Source organism: Corvus cornix, chromosome 21, assembly GCF_000738735.6.
Source record: "Corvus cornix cornix isolate S_Up_H32 chromosome 21, ASM73873v5, whole genome shotgun sequence".
NCBI classification, from domain to species: domain Eukaryota; kingdom Metazoa; phylum Chordata; class Aves; order Passeriformes; family Corvidae; genus Corvus; species Corvus cornix.
Window position 1 is genome coordinate 1 of NC_046350.1, and position 21,409 is coordinate 21,409.

Consider the following 21,409-nt stretch of genomic DNA (forward strand, 5'->3'; position numbering starts at 1 on the left):
AATTGAAAACTGAAAGGCCCTTGTGGGTTAGGGCTGTAGTTACCTTCTGGAGCTGCTGTGTTTCATTCCTGGGAGCTGGACAGGGACTGCCAGCAGAAAGCCAGACGTGGACACTGGGGAAGTCTCGCTTCCCTCAGGAGCATTTTAGAAAGGTCACAGTGAAGAGCAAAGGGGAAAAAATCAAAAGGATCTTTTCCTTTCAAGTCCCAGAAGAAACCTACACTGAAAAACATCTGTAGGGTTTTTTAGCCAGAATTCTTGGTTCAGTAGCAATGAACACTCGGATCAGTTCTTTGGGATCTGTAAATCACATTACAAAAACAGAACAAAGCCCGGTCCATCCTGGTAATTTCATCTTTGGGTTTAAACGGGAAGTGTTTCCAAAACAAGGGAGCTGCTGAGCATCTCCCCCCTGGTACCGGTGGTCCCATCACTCCTGGCAGAGCCAGAAGCCCTTTTGGGCTCGATTCTCCCCAAATCTGACACTGAGCTGAGGAGCTGGGTGGGCACCTCCCCACAGGACAGGGAATGTGGGGATTTGCTGCCTTGGAATGAGGGAACGCAGAGCCTTGCTGCACCTTCCCGGGATTCACAGGATGTGTCCGATCTCGAGCGGATCCTCAGCTGCTCTGAGATGCACTGAGGCTCCTGCAGCAGCTCCTGTCCCTCTCTGAGACTCACAGGTAGCAGCGAGTCCTTGAGCGGCCCCAGCCCTCACCCTGCTGTTCTCGGAACGGAGCTGCTCCCAGACAACACCCTGACCATGGAATGCTCATTTTAATCCTCTGCATGCAGACATCACCCTGGTGTCATAGCCGGTGCCTTCCTCTCTGCCTCAGCCTACAAATTCCAGATATTGGCACTTATCTGCAGAGTGCTTCACCAGCCATCGCCCTCTTCCTGATTCTCCACAAGAATAAATAAGCACGGCCCTTGGAAATCAGAATTGCCATACTGCAATTTCTGAGAGGCTTTATCAGAGGGAGGCTTTGTGCTCCCTTAGTCTGCAGAGATTAAAGAAAGCCCTTGAATAAACCTTGACATAATTCCCGAGCACTATTTCTGAGTGTGTTCCCCTGAAATTCCAGAGATTGGATGCTTTAGCTGGAAGTTCCTGCCTCTGCCTGTTCCAATACAGAACCATTTGGTGAGGGTTTAAAAAGCTGCAAACCCACCCCCTGCTTTGTTCTGCCAGCCCACAGGAAGAGCTGCACACCCCTGGGCCTCCAGGACAACATTTCCTGGATCTGCTGGACCCCTCCTCTTCCCCAGGATTCAGACAGGGAGCTGGAAACAGGGAACAGGAGCCAGGGGGAGCTCGAAAGCAGCACAGAGATCAATAGAGGAGCCCCTTTCAGAGCTCTCTCCTTTTTCCAAGAGCACTGGTTCATGCTGGGTTTGTACAACTACAATGTAATGACTTTATCAAACACCTAATTAATGTCATCAACATAAGAATGCCCTTTAAGGCGACTTAGAATAATAATGAATTGATTCCTAATTATGACAGCTATTTCAAATCATCCTTTCAGAAACCGGAATTCCCTTTCCCTCTCTGGAAATATTGTGCCTTTGTCAGGCAGGCACAGCCACTTATTCTCGTGCTTCAAGTGCCTGACAGCTGCTATTGATTTTTTTCTTTTTAAAAAGCAACGGCATTTGATTTCTATTTCTATTTTTCTATTTGAGGGAGGCTGGAGTGCTGATCAAAAGGGCCCAGAACGAGCTTCTTTAGCGAGGCAAACAGGGAGTGAGGCACAGCTCGGAGACAGCTCATGGCTGGAGCTGCTGCAGTGCTGAGCTGGGGGAGGGAAGAAGGAAAAGCATCGTTTCCATTGATCAGCTCATTGATCCACTCCAAGGAACACCCAGAACCGAGTGCTCCTGGGCTCAGGGCCAGGCTGGACGGGGCTTTGCAGCAACCTGGGCTGTGGGAGGTTGGCCCTGCCCATCGGCAGGGGGTGGCACTGGGGGGGCTTTTGGGGTCCCTCCCAGCCCAGCCCAGCCCAGCCCAGCCCAGCCCAGCCCAGCCCAGCCCAGCCCAAGCCAGGCTGGGACTCTGCAGCTCTGCAGCACTGAGCGCAAAGGTTACTCAGAGGGGTTAACACCCGGTGTAAACTACACGCTCTCCCCGTAAGCTGCGGTGGCTCTGTGACAGTGACATGAGCGGGTGTGCCAGTGACACGAGCAGCTCTGTGACGGTGACACAAGCTCTGTGACAGTGCCCGTGACCCGCGGGGCTCTGTGCCAGCGACAGGAGCGGTGCCCAGCCAGGGCAGGGGACTGACCTGCTGGCTCCGCCCGGGGACACCACGCGCGCGTGGGAGGTGACGAGGAGGCGCCGGAGGATGTCCCCGCGGATGGCCCTCCACCTCTCCGGGGGACAGATGTGCAGGGCCAGCACGGTGTAGTAGTGGGGCCCGTCCACCTCGAAGGCGCTCTCCACCCACTTCTCCCGGGGCTGCTCCAGGAAGCTCTGCAGGTTCTTCTCCTCCCGCGAGGTCGCCCGGGTTCTGCAACACAAGGAAAGCCTCAGGGGCTGCTCCGGCCCCGGCGGGCTCAGCTGCTGCTCCCCAGGAGCTCGGCGGGGGCTGCCCATGCCCCTGCACAGGGAAACAGCTGGGCACCACCAGCTTCCCCCTAATTCATCCTCTGGCTGAGGATCTGCTCCCAGTGAAGCACGCAAGCCCAGCAAACACATTTTCCTTGGAGCTGTGGGTGCCACTAGAGAGGTTTGCCAGGAAGCTGCCATTGCCCCAATGGAAGACAACACCACTGTAGAGGTATTTTTCCCTTTTTTTGGAGAAAAAAAACGGAGCCAGGCCAGCCAGGCCGGGCACTGGAGTGGAACCATCTCCCATGGGACACCGCACAGCGACTGCAGCTCCTGCAGCCAACCCGGATCCATTTACACAACTCCTCTACTGCAAAAGCAACCCCTGGGAAGTCAGAGGCCAAACCCAAACCCCAGAGACACTGCACTTACTGCAAGCTTGTATCAATATAATTTTACAACCTTCCTCCTTTCCCCCAGAGCTCCAGTGTCCCAGGAGTCCTGACACCCCAGAAGTGACAGTGCAAACCATGTGCCACAGGAGCCTTTGGGAAGCTGCATCACACTTCACCACACCCACGGCTCTGCTGCACCAGGAAGAGGCTGACAGCCAGGTCAGACCCTTGGTTTTTAAGTGAGATAAACTAAACTCTCCCTATCAAACATCAAGCAGCATCCCAGCAGATAAAGCTGTCAGGATTGTGTGACCTTCTCATCTGCTGGAAGATGCAGCTGGGAGCCAAGCAGTAGCTCTTTGTTTTCTCCATTTCGTATTAAAAATTCTGTCTGGGAAGTACAGAAGGCGTTTTTCCACGTCTGCCCAGTGGGTTCTGGGCTCTGTGGTGCTAACAGCAGCCTAACAAGATGAAACAAATAGTTCCATTTATTTGTCTCCCAAAGGCCTGGAAAAACAATAGCACAGGGATCTGGAGATAGATATTAAAAACAAAAGACAAATTGTATTACAGCCAAAACCTTGATTAGTTCCAGGCGGGAAAGTGAGAGGGATTTCACTGCACTGCATTTGGAGTGACCTTGGTGCATATTGTAATATTTATACCCTCATCTAATTAGTATTACTTACTAATATCTAACTACTCAAATAGAGGATAAATATGGGCATCCCGTTTTTGCAGGATCAGAACCAGCTCATGCATTCCAAAGCATCTGGGTGCCTACGGATGTGGCCATGTAGCCTCAATGTAGTGCCAAAGCACTGCTGTTTATTGGTAAAAACCAAAAATGATAGCCCAAAAAAATAATTAAAAATATCAGGAAAATCTGATGGACCTGAACCCTCCTCCAGGAGAATTCCAGGATGTCAAATCTGGAAACAAAACTGTGTTATTTGAACACTGAATAAAATGATATCAGGGTTAAGTTTTCAACTAACAATTACTTCATCGCAGTGTCTCTTCTGCCTGCTCAGGAGAAAATTAAGCTGGCAGAGTTTCTTTAATGTAATAACCCTGTTGCTCACCCCAGAGGTAATAATTACATCTAGAATGGAAAGAGAAGCTAATTCCCAATTGCTTTTACTCAATAGGCTCCCTGTTATCCAGCATGTCCAGGCTTCACTCCCAACAATGTAAATCCTTAACAACCTACTTAAGATGTGCAATCCCGTTCCTCCTAAAACTTTGTGTGATTTCCCATCTTTCCTGCCCCGTGCACAAAGCAGAGCCCAGAGTGCAGCACTCAGAGCTGAGGGAGGGCAGGGTGAGGGTGGCACTGACGTGTTGAGCACGTAGAGCACGGTGTGGATGATGTAGGGGATGAGGTGGATGTTGCTCTCCCGGCCGCCTCCCCCGGTGTCGATGCTGAACGACTGCTCCATGGCGAAGCGCAGGAACAGCAGCTTGATGTCGTGCACGTTGAGCTGGTACGTGGGCTCCCTCTGCCCCGTGCACTCCTGGAGGTACGTGTTGTGTCTGCAAAACAGCAGGGAAACCTTCAGCAGGCTCCTCCTCGCACAGCACAGCCCAGAACCCGAGCAAGGATGGCCCAGAGAAGCATTAGAGAGTGAAGAGGCTGCACAAGGGCAGCCCCTGCTACCTTGGATTAACCTCCCCATAGGGAGCCTCTCGGCTCACTCTGGCAAATCCAATTCCATCTGCAGATATCTGTCCACTCATCAATACTGTTTTCCCATGTCCACGACCTCGGATACAGCTCCCTGGCTGAAATGCTTCCAGGAGGTTACCACTCCTGATCCCACAGAATCCCACACTGGGATTGGGAGGGACATTAAAGAGCATCCAGTGTCACTCCTGCCATGGGCAGGGACACCTTCCACTATCCCAGCTTGCTCCAAGCCCCATCCAGCCTGGCCTCGGACATTTCCAGGGATGGAGCAGCCACAGCTTCTCTGGGCATCTTGTGCCAGTGCACACCCCTCCACAGGGAAGACTTTCTTCCCAATATCTCATCTACACCTACACCCTGTCAGGTTCAAAATTTCTAATGTGACATTACAAACCCAGCACGAGGTGAACCAGAATCCTGCCAACAGCATCTCCATCTGCTCCAGGTAGGTGCTCAAATACCTCACTACCATCCCAGAGAAGTCTGGAAATCTACCCCAGGGAATCCACTGGCATCAGAAGGTTTCTTTCATACAAAGGAATCAACATTGCACCTTCAGCAGTGAGTGGGGGCTAAGGAGGCACCGAAATTATTTACACAAAGCCAAGGAGCAAACAGACACCTGTATTTTTTAGGAGATTCACTCTTGATGGTAGAACCTGAAATGGCTCAGTTTTACCAAGATTCAGCTGCACCACCCCTGATGCCAAGATTTCAGAGGAGTGTGTGGCAAGGCTCTGACTCACCCACATGCAACCAGCTGGGGAAGAACCTCTCTGTACTCACCGTGCCAAGCACGTGGCAAAAGCAGACTCAGGCACGTGGGGCCCCCACACGGGCAGGAGCCCATTGCACTTGGTGTTGGCATTTTGCAGGGCTGCGCTCTCCCACTCCTCACGGCCCCGAGCGAGTCTGCACGGAGAAAGGGAGCACGGCGGGCAAGTCAGGAGGATGCAAGCTTTTGTCTAAGGAAACATCCCAAAAATGACAAGCCCACAGCTTCTCTCAAGGCTGGCCTTGCAGAGTCCAGGCCTGGATTCTGCCAAGGCCAGCCTTGAGAGAAGCTGTGGAAGCAGACCCTGACAGAGAAGGGAAGAATATCAAAGCAGACCCTGACAGAGAAGTGGCTGCAAAGTGACCAACAACCAAGCCCACCCACCCCGAGTTCCACGGTGAGTGTTGTGACCCCAAACCACCCTGAAAGGCCCTGAGCCCCAGGCTGTGGGCAGCCCGTACCTCACAGCTGCCAGGTGGCAGTCGTAGTGCACGATGTTGAAGTGAGACACGGTGCTGTAGCCCTGCTGCTTGCGGGGCTTGTTCTCAAACTCCTCGAGTGCCACGCGCTTGGTGAAGGTGTAAATCCCCAGTACCTTGGTGGGCTGCAAGGACACACAGCTGGCTTAGAAACCACTCAGCTCTGCAACAGGTCACATTTCCTGCTCTTTCCACACCACACTGAATTGAATCTCTCCCAGTCTCAACCTCAAGCTTAAACTGATACTGTGTTAAAACTGCTTAAACTGATATTTGTATTCACTGAAAACACACTTCCACTTCCCAGCCACCTCTGGAATTACTGATCTCAAGAACCAGCCCTGAGACTTCTTGATCTTCCAGTGCCAACACTTGTGCAGCCAGACACTGGCAAGTCCCCTTAGGAGGTGAGAGGGCTCTGAAAATGCACCTCCCTTCACCTGGAACTTCTATCTCCCATTACCTGAAAACTGAATCTCCCTTTACCTTGCATCTCCCATCCACCATGACATGGAACTTTTAGCTCCCACTACCTGGAACTTGTATCCCTCCCGGCAGATGCAGCAGGTCAGTCCCGGTTCCTCTATCAGCTCCTCCATCTGTTTAAGCAGCGCAGTCTTGGTCACCACCTGGCCCTTCTCATTTGTCTGGAAGAGAGAAAAGCTCAAGCAGGTTAAACAGAATGACAAACCACACCAGCCCCACCACTGGCACTGGAATGCCCATCCCACTTCCCAGCAGCCGTGTTCCCTCTCCGGCAGCACCAGGCAAGCTGGGGGCTGGAGCTCTGCAGTACCCATCAAGAAATCATTTTACACACTTCCTGCTGAGGCACTCTGAGCAGGGCAGGAAGAAAAGCCCCTGAATGACCCAGCCATTACCGTCATGCCCAGGGTGCCCAGGGCCTTCTGCCTCATGGCCATGGCCATCCTCTTCTTCTCGGCGCGCGTCTCCTTCCGCGCGGCGTCGATCTTCTTGTTCACCTCGGGGTGTTCCCTCAGTGCCTCCAGGAGGTTCTCTGCCAACGTCCCAATCCCTTCGTCACTCGACACCTGCTCCAGTTTGTGCAGGTTGGTGATGGAGTCTGTTCCTATTAGCACCTGGCAGGGATGGGAACGCAGCACTGCTCAGGAACAGGGGCTCAGGACAGGGCCTGTCCCCTCTAATCCCATGGGGACAGCAGCCCTGAGCTGCAACAAGTGTCTTCCTTCCTTTTTTAATGCCCCTGAGCCCTAAAGCTGTGTGTAACACTGGGGCAATTTGCCTCTCCGCTGGCCATTACCAAGAGCTCAGATGGGGATGTTGGATAAAACATTTATTTTGTGGTAAGACACTGTATTGATGCCTTCAGACACCAACAAACACGCCCTGAGGAGCTTATCAATAATTACCTTCTTTTCACATCGGTGTGTCAGTCTCACACCATGCAGCAGGAGGAAATACTGAAGTCAGAATCTCTGACTTTTCCAGATGATGCCCCAAGCTGCCCAGCAGAGGCTCAAGGCATCAAGACAAAGACACAAAGTCACGTTCCCAATCTTGTCGTGTGACACACAAAACCCAGAGGATGCTCTGCAAAGGCAGAACTTGCCCAGGGAATACCTGAACAGCTTCCATATCTATGCCTACTTTGGGATTCCCAACAGGCTCTCATATTCTTGGAACAGGTAAGATCAGGAGAACTGGATCTTCTCTCTGCTTTATCCCCCTAAGAAAATTCCCATCAGACTAGAACCAACATCTTCGGGCAGAGAAAAGCTGTGAGCAAACCTGTTCCAGCTATGGTGAGGATGACAAAACCCAAGAGAAATGAGTGTAGAACCAACTCTTAGAGGAATTAACCCTCAGCTCCAGGCCCAAAGCAGAGTGACCATGCAGGCACGTCCCCCATGCCTCCCGGGCAGTCTCCTCACCTGTGTTGCAGGGTGCTGCGTCGCAAGGCCTCGGAGCAGGCGCAGGATAAAAGGAAGTGCAGGTCGAGATAAGAACTTCTTCCATATGTCTGCATCCAAACTGCACGGAAAACCAGAGGCAGCAGCTGAGGGCCAGTGTCGCAGCCAGCAGCATGGCTCCAGGCTGCAGGGAGGACTCCCTCCCCCGTGTCCCTCGTCAGCTAATTAATGAAGGGACAGCCACACTCCCACTTCCATGCTGTGCACAGCCACGGTGCCAACTCTTAGCCTGGGGAATTTATGTCCATGAGCTGGCCACCAACAGCAAAAACCCTGTTGCCGTGCAACAGGAGGGGACAGGCAGGAAACACGAGGATGGTGATATCCAAGGAATCAGCTTGGATGGGTATCAAATGGGAGGATTTCAGGCTTTTTAGCTCATCCCTGTATGTGCACTGCCTCACCAGACGTCTGAATGCTCCTGAACGTGCACTTGTTCATGGATTTCTTGGGAGATTGTGGGGATGGAATGAGGAGGATGTCCAGGACAGTCACACACATTAACCACACACATTAAATAGTGACTCTTACTTCTTTGCACTGGGAATGTGCTTTTTCATGTAATCCAGGGCATTCTGTGTGATTCCCTTCTGCAGGATGAGATCTTTCAGCTGATGGCCGTTGCTGTTGTTCTTTATTCCTGCTGCTATTTTACAGAAGCAGTCTAAGAAAACTTTATCATCTCCACTGTGCTCCTCATCATACCTGAACAAAGAGAAGAAATGGTAACTCTGCCTGTAATTCTCATTTTCATTATCACTGCATGATGTACCTGCCCCAGCTCAGAGACTCAGAAAAGCCACTCAGGCCCCTGTCACCTCACAATACTCTCTAAGGACCTATTTCTCCAGCTAGAGCTCACATATTTCTTTCAAAAATGGCTTAGAAGTGAAAGAGGAAATGAAGCTGAAGCCTGGCATTACACTGGAGTAAGCACCAGTGAGGAAATAAAGTAGAGACGTGGCAGTACAGCTGATTTCAGGGGCTTTTAGCTGAACTGTGCCAACGTACTTGTCGAAGTTACAGTAGGGCTTGAACCGATCCACCAGGATCTGCATCTTCTCCATCTCCCCGAAGGACAGGTAGGGGATGATGCGCAGCAGCCCCTGCAGCACGCTCAGGTTGGAGCGCACGAAGGTGCTGTTGATCTGGTCCAGCAGCATCACCAGCTGGTCCTTGTCCCCCGTGAGGAGCAGGTTGCCCTGGGAAGGAAGAAGAGCAGGATTTACATTCAGGAATCAATCGACAAGAAAATCCTCACTCTGGTAGCTGGAGGACTACTCCAGTTGTGAAGGGATAGTTGCTGATAAAAATAAAACCCAGCCTCGTTCCCAAAGGTCTTGTGGGATGGTATTGATGCCTTAGGTTATAACTTTTAGATTTTTCAAGTCCTGTACTGCCTGGTGTGTCACTCTGAAGCTGAAGTGTGGCCTGGTAGCTGCTGTTCTCTCACGCTGGTCAGACATAACAAAGCCTCTCTAGGTTTGCTCTTCAAGGACACCTCGATCGTCCCAGGCCCCAAAATGTGCAAACTAAAAGGCTCTGAAGAGGAGGGGCAGACTTGGGGTAATTACATCATTAACTGAAATTGTAATTGGAGAATTAACCCTGACATGCAAATGGACCGAACTTATAAAAGTGTGAAGGACCCGTGGCCCAGGGTCCAACTTGGGTGTAGCCTTTGGACTGCCCAGGGTGTGCCTTTGAAGGCCCTTTGAAGGCCCTTTTATTCTCTTATTTTTGTCTAGCCTCTGCTTTCAGGTGGCCACCTCAAGGCATCAGTATCAACTCCTCTAGCTGACAGCTGCCTTATTCCACCTACTGTTAAAGCATTTTCCAGGCAAAAGTCTAATAATTCCAACCCAAAGCACACCAGATTCCTGTCCACCCACAGCTTCAAAAGATGAGTGAGAAACTCTTCTTGTTGTCAGTCTGGTTGAGATTCATTTTATTCTCAATTAGCTGGAAAATCAATCATGTTTTCAACACATACAAAAACACTCCAAAAAACAAGGCCAAGCTGTGTCTTTTCTTGTCTCTCCCTGGCCTGTGGCCCAAAGCAGGAAGGAAAGGATCCAAGCAGTGCCTAACAACCCTCACCCAACCATGCAAGACCCATCCTAACAAAGCCTTGCAGTGCTTTTGCTTCAGGGCCCTCCTTGAGCCCTTCCCCACGACCTGCCAGAAGTGTAAGGAGGCTCAGACTCCATCAGCACCCCCCTGCAGCTCCTGGAGCTCAGCATCCCCGTGAGCAGGGATGTGCAGTCCTGAATCCCAGGCAACGGGCCCCGGGCACTCACCTTGTCCTCGCTCAGAGGCTCCGCGTTGGATTCATCCAGAATGATCTCCATGATGCTGAGCACCTGCTCGGCCACAGCTGCTCCCCCACTGTCCTTGCTCTCCTGCTCAGCCACCAGAGCCTGCAAGACATGGGGGCACTCAGGGGAGCCCCAGCAGCCACTGGTTTGAGTGGGGGCACTCAGGGGAGCCCCAGCAGCCACTGGTTTGAGTGGGGGCACTCAGGGGAGCCCCAGCAGCCACTGGTTTGAGTGGGAGCACTCAGGGGAACACCAGCAGCCACTGGTTTGAGTGGGAGCACTCAGGGGAACACCAGCAGTCACTGGTTTGAGGCGGGAAGAGGCACTGGAACACCAGCAGTCACTGGTTTGAGGTGGGAGCAGGCACTGGAACACCAGCAGTCACTGGTTTGAGGTGGGAGCACTCAGGGGAACACCAGCAGTCACTGGTTTGAGTGGGAGCACTCAGGGGAACACCAGCAGTCACTGGTTTGAGGCGGGAAGAGGCACTGGAACACCAGCAGTCACTGGTTTGAGGTGGGAGCAGGCACTGGAACACCAGTAGCCACTGGTTTGAGGTGGGAAGAGGCACTGGAACACCAGCAGTCACTGGTTTGAGGTGGGAAGAGGCACTGGAACACCAGCAGTCACTGGTTTGAGGTGGGAAGAGGCACTGGAACACCAGCAGTCACTGGTTTGAGGTGGGAGCAGGCACTGGAACCCCAGTAGCCACTGGTTTGAGGTGGGAAGAGGCACTGGAACACCAGCAGTCACTGGTTTGAGGAGGGAAGAGGCACTGGAACACCAGCAGTCACTGGTTTGAGGTGGGAAGAGGCACTGGAACACCAGCAGTCACTGGTTTGAGGTGGGAGCAGGCACTGGAACACCAGTAGCCACTGGTTTGAGGTGGGAAGAGGCACTGGAACACCAGCAGTCACTGGTTTGAGGTGGGAGCAGGCACTGGAACACCAGCAGTCACTGGTTTGAGGTGGGAAGAGGCACTGGAACACCAGCAGTCACTGGTTTGAGGTGGGAAGAGGCACTGGAACACCAGCAGTCACTGGTTTGAGGTGGGAAGAGGCACTGGAACACCAGCAGTCACTGGTTTGAGGTGGGAAGAGGCACTGGAACACCAGCAGTCACTGGTTTGAGGTGGGAAGAGGCACTGGAATACCAGCAGTCACTGGTTTAGGGTGGGAACGTCCAAGGGATCATTTGCATGCCAGCACAGCAACACTTCCCATCTCTCGTAGTTGCCACAAGGCAGCAGGGCAGCCAGAAGTGGCTTAAATTCATGGGAATCATGGAAAAAACACTTCTGGAAGCCGAGGCTGTCCTTACCAAGTTGAGAGTCCCCAGCATGACATTCAGAGTGTTCATCTCTGGCTTGACCAGCTGCTGCCGGTTTATTTTCACCTTCACGCAGTAACTGAAGAGTTTTAGCAGCACCTACAAAAAACACAGACAAGGGATCTCTGTGGTACCTGCACAACGAGGGGGGGATTTTGCTGAAACTAAAAGCACCCAGTAATACACCTGATTACACTTCTGGGGTACAGTTCAGCCCAGATTTTTACATCTGTATATACATCTTAGCACAGCTTTGGTTTTCACGTAAGGCCAAGGCAGGAAACGCTAGAGAGAGACAGGATTTAGTCTTACCAACTCCTCAGCTTCTACACACGTCAAATTCTGTAAGGAATTGTTAACCAAGAGGAATGGGAGAGGGAAGGAACTGCTCCAGCTCAAAGGAGATTGTCTAAACCTCATGGATGTCTGTGGCATTTGGCACCCTGTAACTCCTGACCCCAGAGCCAAAGGGAGACTCACGGTTAAGAGGTGCCGGCCCTGCTTGAAGTCCTTGATCCCAGTCAGTCTGTTGAGCATGCACTCCAGGCCTCCACAGGGGGCCATCACTCCTGCCATCTTATACACTTCTTCCTCATCCTCCTCCTCATCTGCAGGACAGACACGGGTGGTGAGGACAGGAGCAGCCACAGGGACACGCTCGCGCAGTGGAAGCAGAAATGGGGCGTAGAGCAGCACGCATTTACCAGCAATTCAAGTAACTTCAGTTGTATGGAATTCAAAAAGAATTAAGAGCAGGAAGATGAAGAAGGGCTGGGCAGAATGGTCCCCGTGCCATGCAAGTGCTCACATTTGAAGCACAGCTTTAAAGCGCTGTTAAAATCCTCCTTCACTCGAGGTGAAGCAGGTAAATGCAGCAAAAGCAACGTCAATCAACTTTAAGCTCACTGCTGTGAGGATAATAATGTCATTGCTCTGCAGCAAACCTCAGATTTCAAATCTAATCCCAGCTTTCAGCAGACAAATGCATTACCAGTGGTGGAGTCGAGGGACTCGATGAATTCCTCCGTTGCATCTCCCAGTAACCCCCGCATGCGGTAAATGATCCTCATGGGCTCCCCCTGCAAGAGCAGAGCTTTTCATTAATTGTATCTCTGGGCACTCGTGCACAAGCCTGGTTCTGGTTTCAGGGTGTGCAGACACTGCAGCCCCAGCTCTCCCTTGTGCTGTTTCACTCGAGGATGGTAACACAGGGAAATCTTTCACTCCCTCATTCTCCCCTTCCTGAGATGAATTAAAAACAACAATAGAGCCACCTGCAAAAACATCAATAACTCATCCCTAGGTCTGTCCAGCTTTTCTTGGCACTGCCAATTAATTGACAGACTGGTAATGAACAGTCTCTTCCTCCTCACATCTCCTCCAGGTTTCCTTCAACACCAGTGAAAGGTTTAGCCAAGGAAAACGGGTTCATCTGCAAAGGAACACCTGCTTTCCATGGCAACCTTTCCTCAGAGAGTATGGCACAGCATACCTGGGAAATACAGGGAGCAGGCACAGCCCAGGAAATGAAGCAGGACAGGCTAATTGGACGAATGCTTTCAAACAGATAAAATCTGCAGTGATGGCAAAGGGAGGAGGAGTAAAAAGGCAATTTAATGAGCTTTCAGTAAGACAGTACCTCACTGAAATGATGCAGCCAAAAAAGCCGTGCTTTTACCCTGAGAAAGGGACAGTTTTCCAGATGCATTTCCAGCTGGAAATACTGACAGCGTATCACAAAACTTTCCATTTTTAATCCATAGGTCTGAATAAAAAGCAGAAAAGAAAAATCCCAGATTTGGGAGCAGGAGACCTTGCAAGAGAAAACCTGTCAAGGATCGTGCTAAGCCTAATGTGGAATAAGCAGTGCTTAATGTCACTGCAAATACATAAGCACAGGGAAAGCCCCGGGGGGAAGATCTGCTCAAAGGCCACGCTGGCGACCAGCAATTAACACCACAGGGGCCCTGGTAAAACGGCAGATGAACAAAAAAAGCCACTGAGAGACAAGGGAAACAAAAAGGGGCCTGAGGTTGCGTTTCTTGTGCGCCTGTCGCTCCCAGGGAACGGGCGGCTCCAGGAGGTGCTCACAAAGGAAGACAGATGAAAGCTGTTCATCCACAGGAATGCTGAGCAAACTCTGCCTTTCACCATCAGAGCTGCTGCCTGGGAGAGCTGCACATCAGCTCCAGCCTGGCATCCCACGGGAACAGCTCCTCGCTGCTCCCAGGGGCAGCACGGGGATCATTCCCACCAGAGACTGGATCAGAATTCAAATCAGAACTCACGGATTAACACCAGCACCTCACTTCCCTTTCCAGGTTGGTACCTCGCTAAAAAATTATCCCTCTCACAAGGTTTGGGCTCGATTTTGCAGTACTGAAGGCTTTGTTACTGAAATAAAGCATTAATGAGACCCATTTTATCTTCATTCACTGCTAACTGGCACTTTGTTTGAATTCTTCCCACAAATGATTTCAGGAAACAGGTTTCAAAGGTGATTTGAGGCCAGGAGGAAATGAGGAATGACCAAGAAATGCTGGGCAAATCAGTCTTGTTGTATGATCTCAAGTGCCTCTAAAAACCTATTTGTAGTGGGCAAGATTGAGCCTGATGGCCTCACTGGGAGTTTATTTTAGTGGCTACGAGGAAGGAAGGGAAGAGCTCGGTCTGGACCACATCCACCTCTGGAACAAGCTCAGCATGACATGGGGGACTGGACCCTTAAGACTGTTGGGTCCATTTCTTCATGTGAAAAACACTCAACAAATACTATGAAAAGCAAACTGGGAGGATGAATCTGCCAAGTGCCTGAGATGCTGACGAAAAACACGAGAGCAGAAGTGCAAATATGGAGAACCATTGGATGTTCTGTGCATAAATAACTTGGGTTCGTCCCCGAAGCACAGACTGATGAGCAATCTGGTGTCCCTGTGTGTACACACACATGGAACTGCTGTGTGCAGATGGAGTGTGAAATGTGCTCTGAAAGGCAGCGCCAACGTTCAGCTCTCCCCAAGGGAACACAGGGAGTTTGTTCCTCAGGAAGAGTCACACGTGACACAGGACACAGCTCACCTGGGGCAGTGCTCTGCAATCACTCACGTTGCAGGGCTGTGCACAATCTGTCCTAACAGAGCACCAAAGGTGCTGAGCAGTTACACCCAGTAAATTACATGCCAGGAAATAAATCCTGACTCGTGTGATTTTGATTTTTTCCCCTTTTTTTTTTTGTTGGTACGAAGGACGGGTGCTCTGTGCTGTTAACATGTACAAAGGTAACACACACCTCGTTTGTGGGACACCACACCTTCTTGTAGACCTCAGCCACAGGCAGATCCAGACTGATGATCTTGTTGTTCACCAGAAGCTGAAAGGGAGAGAAGAACAAGTCAAGAACAAGCTCAGGTTGTTGCATCACCAACCCAGCAACCACCAGCTGCCCAAAACCGGCATCCCACAGGTCTGTGCAAGAAATCCCCACCTCAAGAAATTCTCACCTCCATCCCGCTGTCGTCCTCCAGCAGAGCCACCAGGTCACAGTCCTGACAGATCTTGTTCTTGATGTCCCTCATGAGAGGCCCGATGCCAGGCTCGTTACTGCTGTAGGGATTCCCTGGCATCCTGCCCTGCAGGAAGTCTTCCTGCTGGGGATCTTTCTCCAGAGTGACAAAGAACTCGGTGACTTCATTCTCTTCCTAAAGATTAGCAGCAGAGACAGAGTGAATAAGTTTTTCCCTAACCATGCTCCCATTCCTGCATTTTTATGGCAGGACGTCCCTAAACCTTCACTCCTTTCCCCACTGGAGCATCTGCTCTGCATGCCACACTCAGAGGATCTCCAGGATCATTCAGCAACCAAATTCCTCAGGGAACTTGAACAGCAACCTCCCAAATGGGATACACTGGGATACACTGGGATAGAGCTCTGCACTGGCTAATGGCAAACCATGACTGCAGACACTGCTGTTCCTGGGGAAAAGGAACCAGATCTAGGGTAGCTAGAGGTGGCTGGTGGTGACTGTCCCGCTCTATCATGAGACCCCACCTGGAGCACTGCACACAGTTCTGTGCCTCCTCAACAAAAAAAGGACATGAAACTGTTGGAGCAAGTGCAGAGAAGGCCATAGAGTTGCTCAGGGGACTGGGAAGAGATGAGAATGTTCAGCCTGGAGAACGGAAGGTTGTGTGGAGACCTCAGAGCACCTCCCATGGTCTGAAGGGGCTCCAGGGAAGCCAGAGAGGGACTGTTCATCAGGAACTGGTGTGACAGGACAAGGGGGAATGGGTTTAAGCTGGAAGAGGGGAAATTTAGGTCAGATATTGGGAAGAAATTCCTCCCTATGAGGGTGAAGCCCTGGCACAGGGTGCCCAGAGCAGCTGTGGCTTTCTCATCCCTGGAAGTGTCCAAGGCCAGGTTGGATGGGGCTCGGAGCAGCCTGGGATAGTGGAAGGTGTCCCTGCCATGGCAGGGGGTGGCACTGGACAATCTTTAAGTCCCTTCCCAAAGCACTCCCTGGCTCTGTTTAGGCAGTGTGACTCTCCTGGTGGTGCAGCCCTGCCCCACTCACAGGGTAGATGATGCTGCAGAGCCTCTCGAAGATGAACACTGGGGTCCGGTAGTCGTCGAGGCTGTAACGCTTGGCGGTCTCTATGCACACTGCCATGAACGCCTTGGTCTCAGACTCTGTGCCTGCCAACAAAAGGGAGCATTAAAATGGACACTGGAGTCAATTTTATAGATTCCACTTGAACTCAGCACACACAATAAATCCTCCTGCAGTCAGCCCCACGCTTTGGTGCTCTCTTCTTTTGCGAATCCCCTCGGTGAAAGATGAAAGGGATTTATTGGTAGGGTTACTAGGAAAACCTCTGCATGGCCGGGCTGCAGTAAAACAGCCCCATAAACAGGAGGAGGCTGAGATTCCTGGAAATAAGAGGAGACTAGAAATGCTATTCAACTTTTCTGTGCCAACAGGAAATACTGAAGCCATGAACCCCCCTGACTACAGCAGTCATTTAGAAAAGTTCTTTGCGTGGCTGTTCTGCTTTTTCATCTTGGTTGATCCAAAGGCTGGATTTCTGGAACACAGGTGGTTTTACCTGTTGTCATGTCCTCCAGCATCTCCAGCAGCATGTCCTGGGTCTCATCAATCAGCTTTGTCCTCTGCACCACCAGCTTCCTCAAGCACAGGTACCCGTTGAGCACCGTGCCCACCAGCCGGCTCTTGAAGTGCCTTTTGATGGACTCCACCTCCACGAAGGAAGAGAGAAGACCTAGAAAGCCACCAAAATTCAGGAGGCGGGAGAGAATTGGATTTCTAGATTTCATAGCAGCAAACAGGGCACAGTATCATAAAGACGGCTTGTTCCAACTCCCATCAGGCTGTGGTTTAAAGCTCACTCCTGTGAACTGAGTGGTTGGAGGCAAAAGCCTCGGCCTGTCTTGTAAACTGTAACATATGGAAGAATAGTTTGGGAATGAGAAAAGGGCCCAAGGAGTGTCCTAAGTGCTTGATACAAAATTCTGCACTCTTTGGCATTTTTCTGTTGCAAGCTGCTCCAAAAGCAGATGATTGCTCCTCTTGTAACACCTCTAATCCCTCTGACAATGTGAAATGACTTATCAGTGACATCACCAAATTGGTCACTCCAACAATAAAGTAAAGAATCAGCAAACACAAGGATCCTTTCCCATGACACACTGATCAACATGCTGCCACTTGCAAGAAGCCAGGCTTTGTGAATTCACCCACTAATGTCTGAAGAATGTGAAAAAGGATACAAAAAACAATGACCTAGTTCTTGAGGTATTTCCATTTCCAACAAATTTTTGTAAAAGGGTATACACCCTAGAAGATGAAATAAAGCTCCCATGGAACAGGGAGGTAGGAGCAACAGGTAGGAATAAAGCAGCAGGGTTTACAGTGCTGCCAGGGACTGTACTATGTAATAAAGTGAAATGATGAAGCTTGCCTGATATGTTACCACAGTTCAGCTAAAAACTCTTACTAACCATAGGAAATATGGAAAAATCCATTTAGAGATTAAGTGCTAAATCGATGGCAAAAATCCAGTGCTGATAATGGCAACACAGCTGAATGAGATCTCTCTGAAATTCCGCCACAGGCTGTCAGAGAACAATGAGCACCCCAGCTGCAACCCTGCTGCAGGACTATTGAGTACCTGTGAGACTCTTCAGGGCATATCCCTGCTGCAAATCTGTGCTGAGTGTCGCTTCCTCCAAGGCGAGCAAACGAGCTATTTCCTAAAAATAATGAACAAGCCTGTCAGGCCAAGACCCTGCAAGGCCAGTAATGATCAGTGTCTAACACAGGGTGCAAAGGAACTCGGCCCAGAAACTGAGCCAGGCACAGAGAAAGCACAATTGCACCAGCAGGGAGGGAAGGGGGAAAGGAGAGGAAAACTGCCACAAATATCCCGCTCATTTTCTCCCTGCACCTTCCTGCCACCACTGCTCGGCTCTAGTGGCCCTCCAGGAGGACTCAAGGCCACCACTGATATGGAGAGTGTCACCTGCCTGTTTGGAGTGCAGCAGGGATCCCCACAGAGGACTCCTACCACTCTGAACACTGCAAACTCAGTGTGCTGCCTCTCCAACAGGCTGCAATTCCCACTCCAGCCATGGCAGCACGCCTGATCCTTCCCTGTCCCTCAGGGCTCTCAGAGTCCAGTCTGGGAGCTGGACAACAGCTTCCAGCTCTGAGCTGGTGCCAAGGCAGTGCAGCAATGTTTATAATCCCAGAGCACTTAATTAAAGTGCTGAGGAATTCTCCAGCTGGGGCTAAAACCCCCGTGGCCTCCCTCTGTTCAGAGGTAACAGCACTGGAGTGTGAACTTGAGAACCCTGGCAGGGTCAGCCACAGGGCACTGAACAAAGGGATGGAATTTCAAAGGGAAAAATGCCAAGCTAGCAGGTCATTTCCTGCACACAAATCCACACCTTAGTGATGAGGCTGCCAATATAGGGCAGAACCCCTCTGGCTGCCAGGTAGACCTTCCAGTGGGCAGGTTTGATGAGTTTCTGATACAGGGCCAGGTACTCAGCAGCACATTCACCAGCAATGCTCAGCTCATCCAGGTAGCTGTGAAAGAGAAACACAAGCTGACAACCCCTTCACAGCAACAAAAGGCATTCCAACTTAAGGACACCGTGGAAAGAAAGAAAAAGCCTCCAGAAATCCATCCTCCCTGTGGTCCTTGCTAACAGCATCACTGATATTCATTACTCCCTGGTTAAATTTGTATTTGTCCCAAAAAGGAGTTGACTGTGCTGTCAGCATGAGCTGGGCTAAGTTATGTCCCAGGAGTTGGAAGAGATTTCACCCTATTATTTTGCTGTTGAAGAGGCAAGGGAAATGTTGGCCACACAGCTGAACACCAGATCCTTACTTCTGGAAAAAGCACAGACTGCAACAGCTCATTGCCAGGCAGCAAACCCCAAGTCTCCCTAAATCTATACCCTCCCAGCTAATTAAAAATCCAGCTCAAAAAGACCCTGAACTGGAGGTATGCAAGGGAGAGGTGTGACAAAAGCTGCAAGAAGGGAGAGGTTCTGATCCAAATACTCGTGGAGCTGTCAGGTGTGGCAGCACAGGAATACCTGGTGAGGAGATCGAGGACCTGCTGTTTCCTGCTGGGGATGGTGGCCAGGGCCTCCACGATGGTGCAGGCAGCCTGCCTGGCAGCCTGGGTGGCAGGAGTGAACAGCACCTGGGGCGGGGGCAGGAAAAGCCAGGTCAGACTGATGGGCACAGATGAACTTGTGACAGCTCACAAAAAGGCTGGGGCTGTTGGGTGAGCTGGTGGCAGCGTTTCTTGCTCTCCCAGCACTCGGTTCTGTGACAATTCCTGCTTTGCTCAGCACCAGAGTGTCTGAAGAGTGCATGGCGTGGGTGACCTGCTGATCCACACACACGAGGGCAAAGCTTTGGTCCGTGACCCTCAGAGGTGCAGCTCATCAGGCAGGCAGGAGCACCATGGCAATGAGAGGTTCAGAGTTCAGGAACACACAGACTCCCAGAGAAATGTTTGATGCAGCATTTCTAGGGGAACACAGCTGCAAACCTGACTTGGAACTAGAGGCAGCGAGTCCCAGCCTCCCCAAACACCCCTGCACAGGAACTGCAGCAAGCCAGCCACACTCTGTGACTGAACTCTGCCCCGGGGCTCTCCCCACCTTTACCTGTCGCAGCCAATTGTTGTGTCCCAGCTTGAGATCCAGAGGACAAGTTCTCTTCCCACGGCGACTCATGAACTGCTTCCACTTCCAGACATATTTTTCTGACAAGTAGAGCTGGTGAAGCTCAGCTTTGCTGGGAGTTTTCCCATTGGCATCTGCACCTGCAATATTGAGCAGAGCCCAAGAGAACTGTCACAGTCATGAACTGCAAACTGCCAGAGCGTTTTTGTCTTCTCACTGGAACTCGCCAAACTTCAGCTGGGAAGCTCAGTGCCTCCCATCTCCTCCTGCTGCCATTTTAACTCCTGTGTGGAGCCATGCTCAATTCCAAGCCTCATTCGATTCCCAGAGCCTCTCTCAAGGAATTCCATCAGCTTTCCAGCTGGCTGGTATCAATTTAAACAAGCAATAAGTTTCATTGTTTACAATGCCCTGATTCTCTTCATGCATTTTCTGCTTAGGGTTTGAGCAACACAGCCTGGAAAAGTCAGTGCTACAAGTCTAAGGACTAAATGTGAGGATGGTATCAGATGTCACGGGACAGAAGCCAACACCACTCCACAGAAGCGTATTCCACATTAAAGCTGGGGGGACACACACGTTCCTGCAGAGAACTGCAGCAGGTCACAGGCACAGGGGTTACCTCTGGCAGGGAGGCACTTTTTCCAAGCTTCGTACGATGCTTTGGGGTCCCTCTTGAGCCACAGCTGAGCTTGTGCATGGATTTCGTTGCTGTAAGGCTTCACAGTGGTGAGAGCATCCATGGGCACATCCTAGCAAATGAAAAAAGCTCTGTGATTCTTCAGAAAGCCACAGTCTGCTCCCAAAGAGCAACTCCTGAGGTGAATCGCTGGGGCTGGGCCATGCAGCTCTCGGACAGCAGCAGGGTAATACAGTGTCTGTTAACGGTGAACTAAGAGAGAGTAAACCCATCTCTGACATCCACCTGTGATTATCAGACAGGCAGATCAAAGCAGAATACCTTCTCTCCTGCAAATCTAATCCTAAATTAAAATCAATAGCAGTCAATCAATATATTTTTATGAGAACTGTAGCTCTGTATTTAAAAATCTGAGTCAGAAGCACTTGATTCTATTAAATTAGGTACTTGATTCTACAAAGCTGCTGAAAGCACCAAAAGCCTGCCCAAAATAACCAAGCTGCAGCTTTGAAGCAGCTCTTTCCCCGTGCCTCAGATCTGAGGGGGAAAAAGCAAAGCCTGAACAGCAACGGTCAAAGTCACCAAAACCCAGTGAAAAATAGAAAGCAGCCACCTGTAATTTGCAGTGTGTACAGAGCGGTGTCACGGGGCTTGTGCTTTCCCAGGAACAGTGACCAGGAAAAGCAAGTCCTGGCTTCCTCACAAACTAATTCATCACTGTGTGCCAGACTTCAATCAGCAAATTCTCAGTGTTTTGCTCAGCCTCTAAGGCAGTACCTTGTTTTTCTTGCTGGTTGGAGCAGGTGGCTTGATGAGCTTCTGGAGGATGCGCAGGCACATGAGGGTGATGTTTTCAACAACCACCGGAGTCTTGATGTTCACTGCCATCAGGAAGAGGCTGAGAGCTGAAAGACAGACAGGGATGCTCATTATCCTGTGAGAGCTGCAGACAGGACACACCTCCGCAGCTCTACACAGCACATGAAATGGGTTTAGAGGTAGAAATCTCCCTGTATTTCCTGGCCCTGGGCACAGCAGTGGGAAATGAAGCTT

At 50.9% G+C, this 21,409-nt stretch overlaps 1 protein-coding gene across 5 annotated transcripts in view; it reads right to left on the minus strand.

The window, feature by feature from the left end:
* Positions 1 to 2,040: 2,040 nt before the first annotated feature.
* The window catches only part of UBR4 (ubiquitin protein ligase E3 component n-recognin 4), a 75,545-nt gene continuing 56,176 nt past the window's right edge, over positions 2,041 to 21,409 (minus strand). For all 5 annotated transcript variants that reach the window (XM_039563836.1, XM_039563835.1, XM_039563834.1 and 2 more), the window contains 23 exons: positions 21,134 to 21,261; positions 20,339 to 20,468; positions 19,699 to 19,856; positions 19,117 to 19,226; positions 18,457 to 18,598; positions 17,679 to 17,760; positions 16,596 to 16,769; positions 16,064 to 16,185; positions 14,993 to 15,190; positions 14,782 to 14,862; positions 12,484 to 12,571; positions 11,973 to 12,100; positions 11,484 to 11,591; positions 10,146 to 10,265; positions 8,857 to 9,047; positions 8,377 to 8,550; positions 7,807 to 7,906; positions 6,775 to 6,993; positions 6,427 to 6,540; positions 5,876 to 6,018; positions 5,426 to 5,551; positions 4,291 to 4,485; positions 2,041 to 2,513 (listed from right to left, as the gene is read on the minus strand). In XM_039563836.1, coding sequence (XP_039419770.1) covers positions 2,102 to 2,513; positions 4,291 to 4,485; positions 5,426 to 5,551; positions 5,876 to 6,018; positions 6,427 to 6,540; positions 6,775 to 6,993; positions 7,807 to 7,906; positions 8,377 to 8,550; positions 8,857 to 9,047; positions 10,146 to 10,265; positions 11,484 to 11,591; positions 11,973 to 12,100; positions 12,484 to 12,571; positions 14,782 to 14,862; positions 14,993 to 15,190; positions 16,064 to 16,185; positions 16,596 to 16,769; positions 17,679 to 17,760; positions 18,457 to 18,598; positions 19,117 to 19,226; positions 19,699 to 19,856; positions 20,339 to 20,468; positions 21,134 to 21,261 — 3,443 coding nt within the window. In that variant the 3' untranslated portion in view covers positions 2,041 to 2,101. The remainder of the gene's footprint in view (positions 2,514 to 4,290; positions 4,486 to 5,425; positions 5,552 to 5,875; positions 6,019 to 6,426; positions 6,541 to 6,774; positions 6,994 to 7,806; positions 7,907 to 8,376; positions 8,551 to 8,856; positions 9,048 to 10,145; positions 10,266 to 11,483; positions 11,592 to 11,972; positions 12,101 to 12,483; positions 12,572 to 14,781; positions 14,863 to 14,992; positions 15,191 to 16,063; positions 16,186 to 16,595; positions 16,770 to 17,678; positions 17,761 to 18,456; positions 18,599 to 19,116; positions 19,227 to 19,698; positions 19,857 to 20,338; positions 20,469 to 21,133; positions 21,262 to 21,409) is intronic.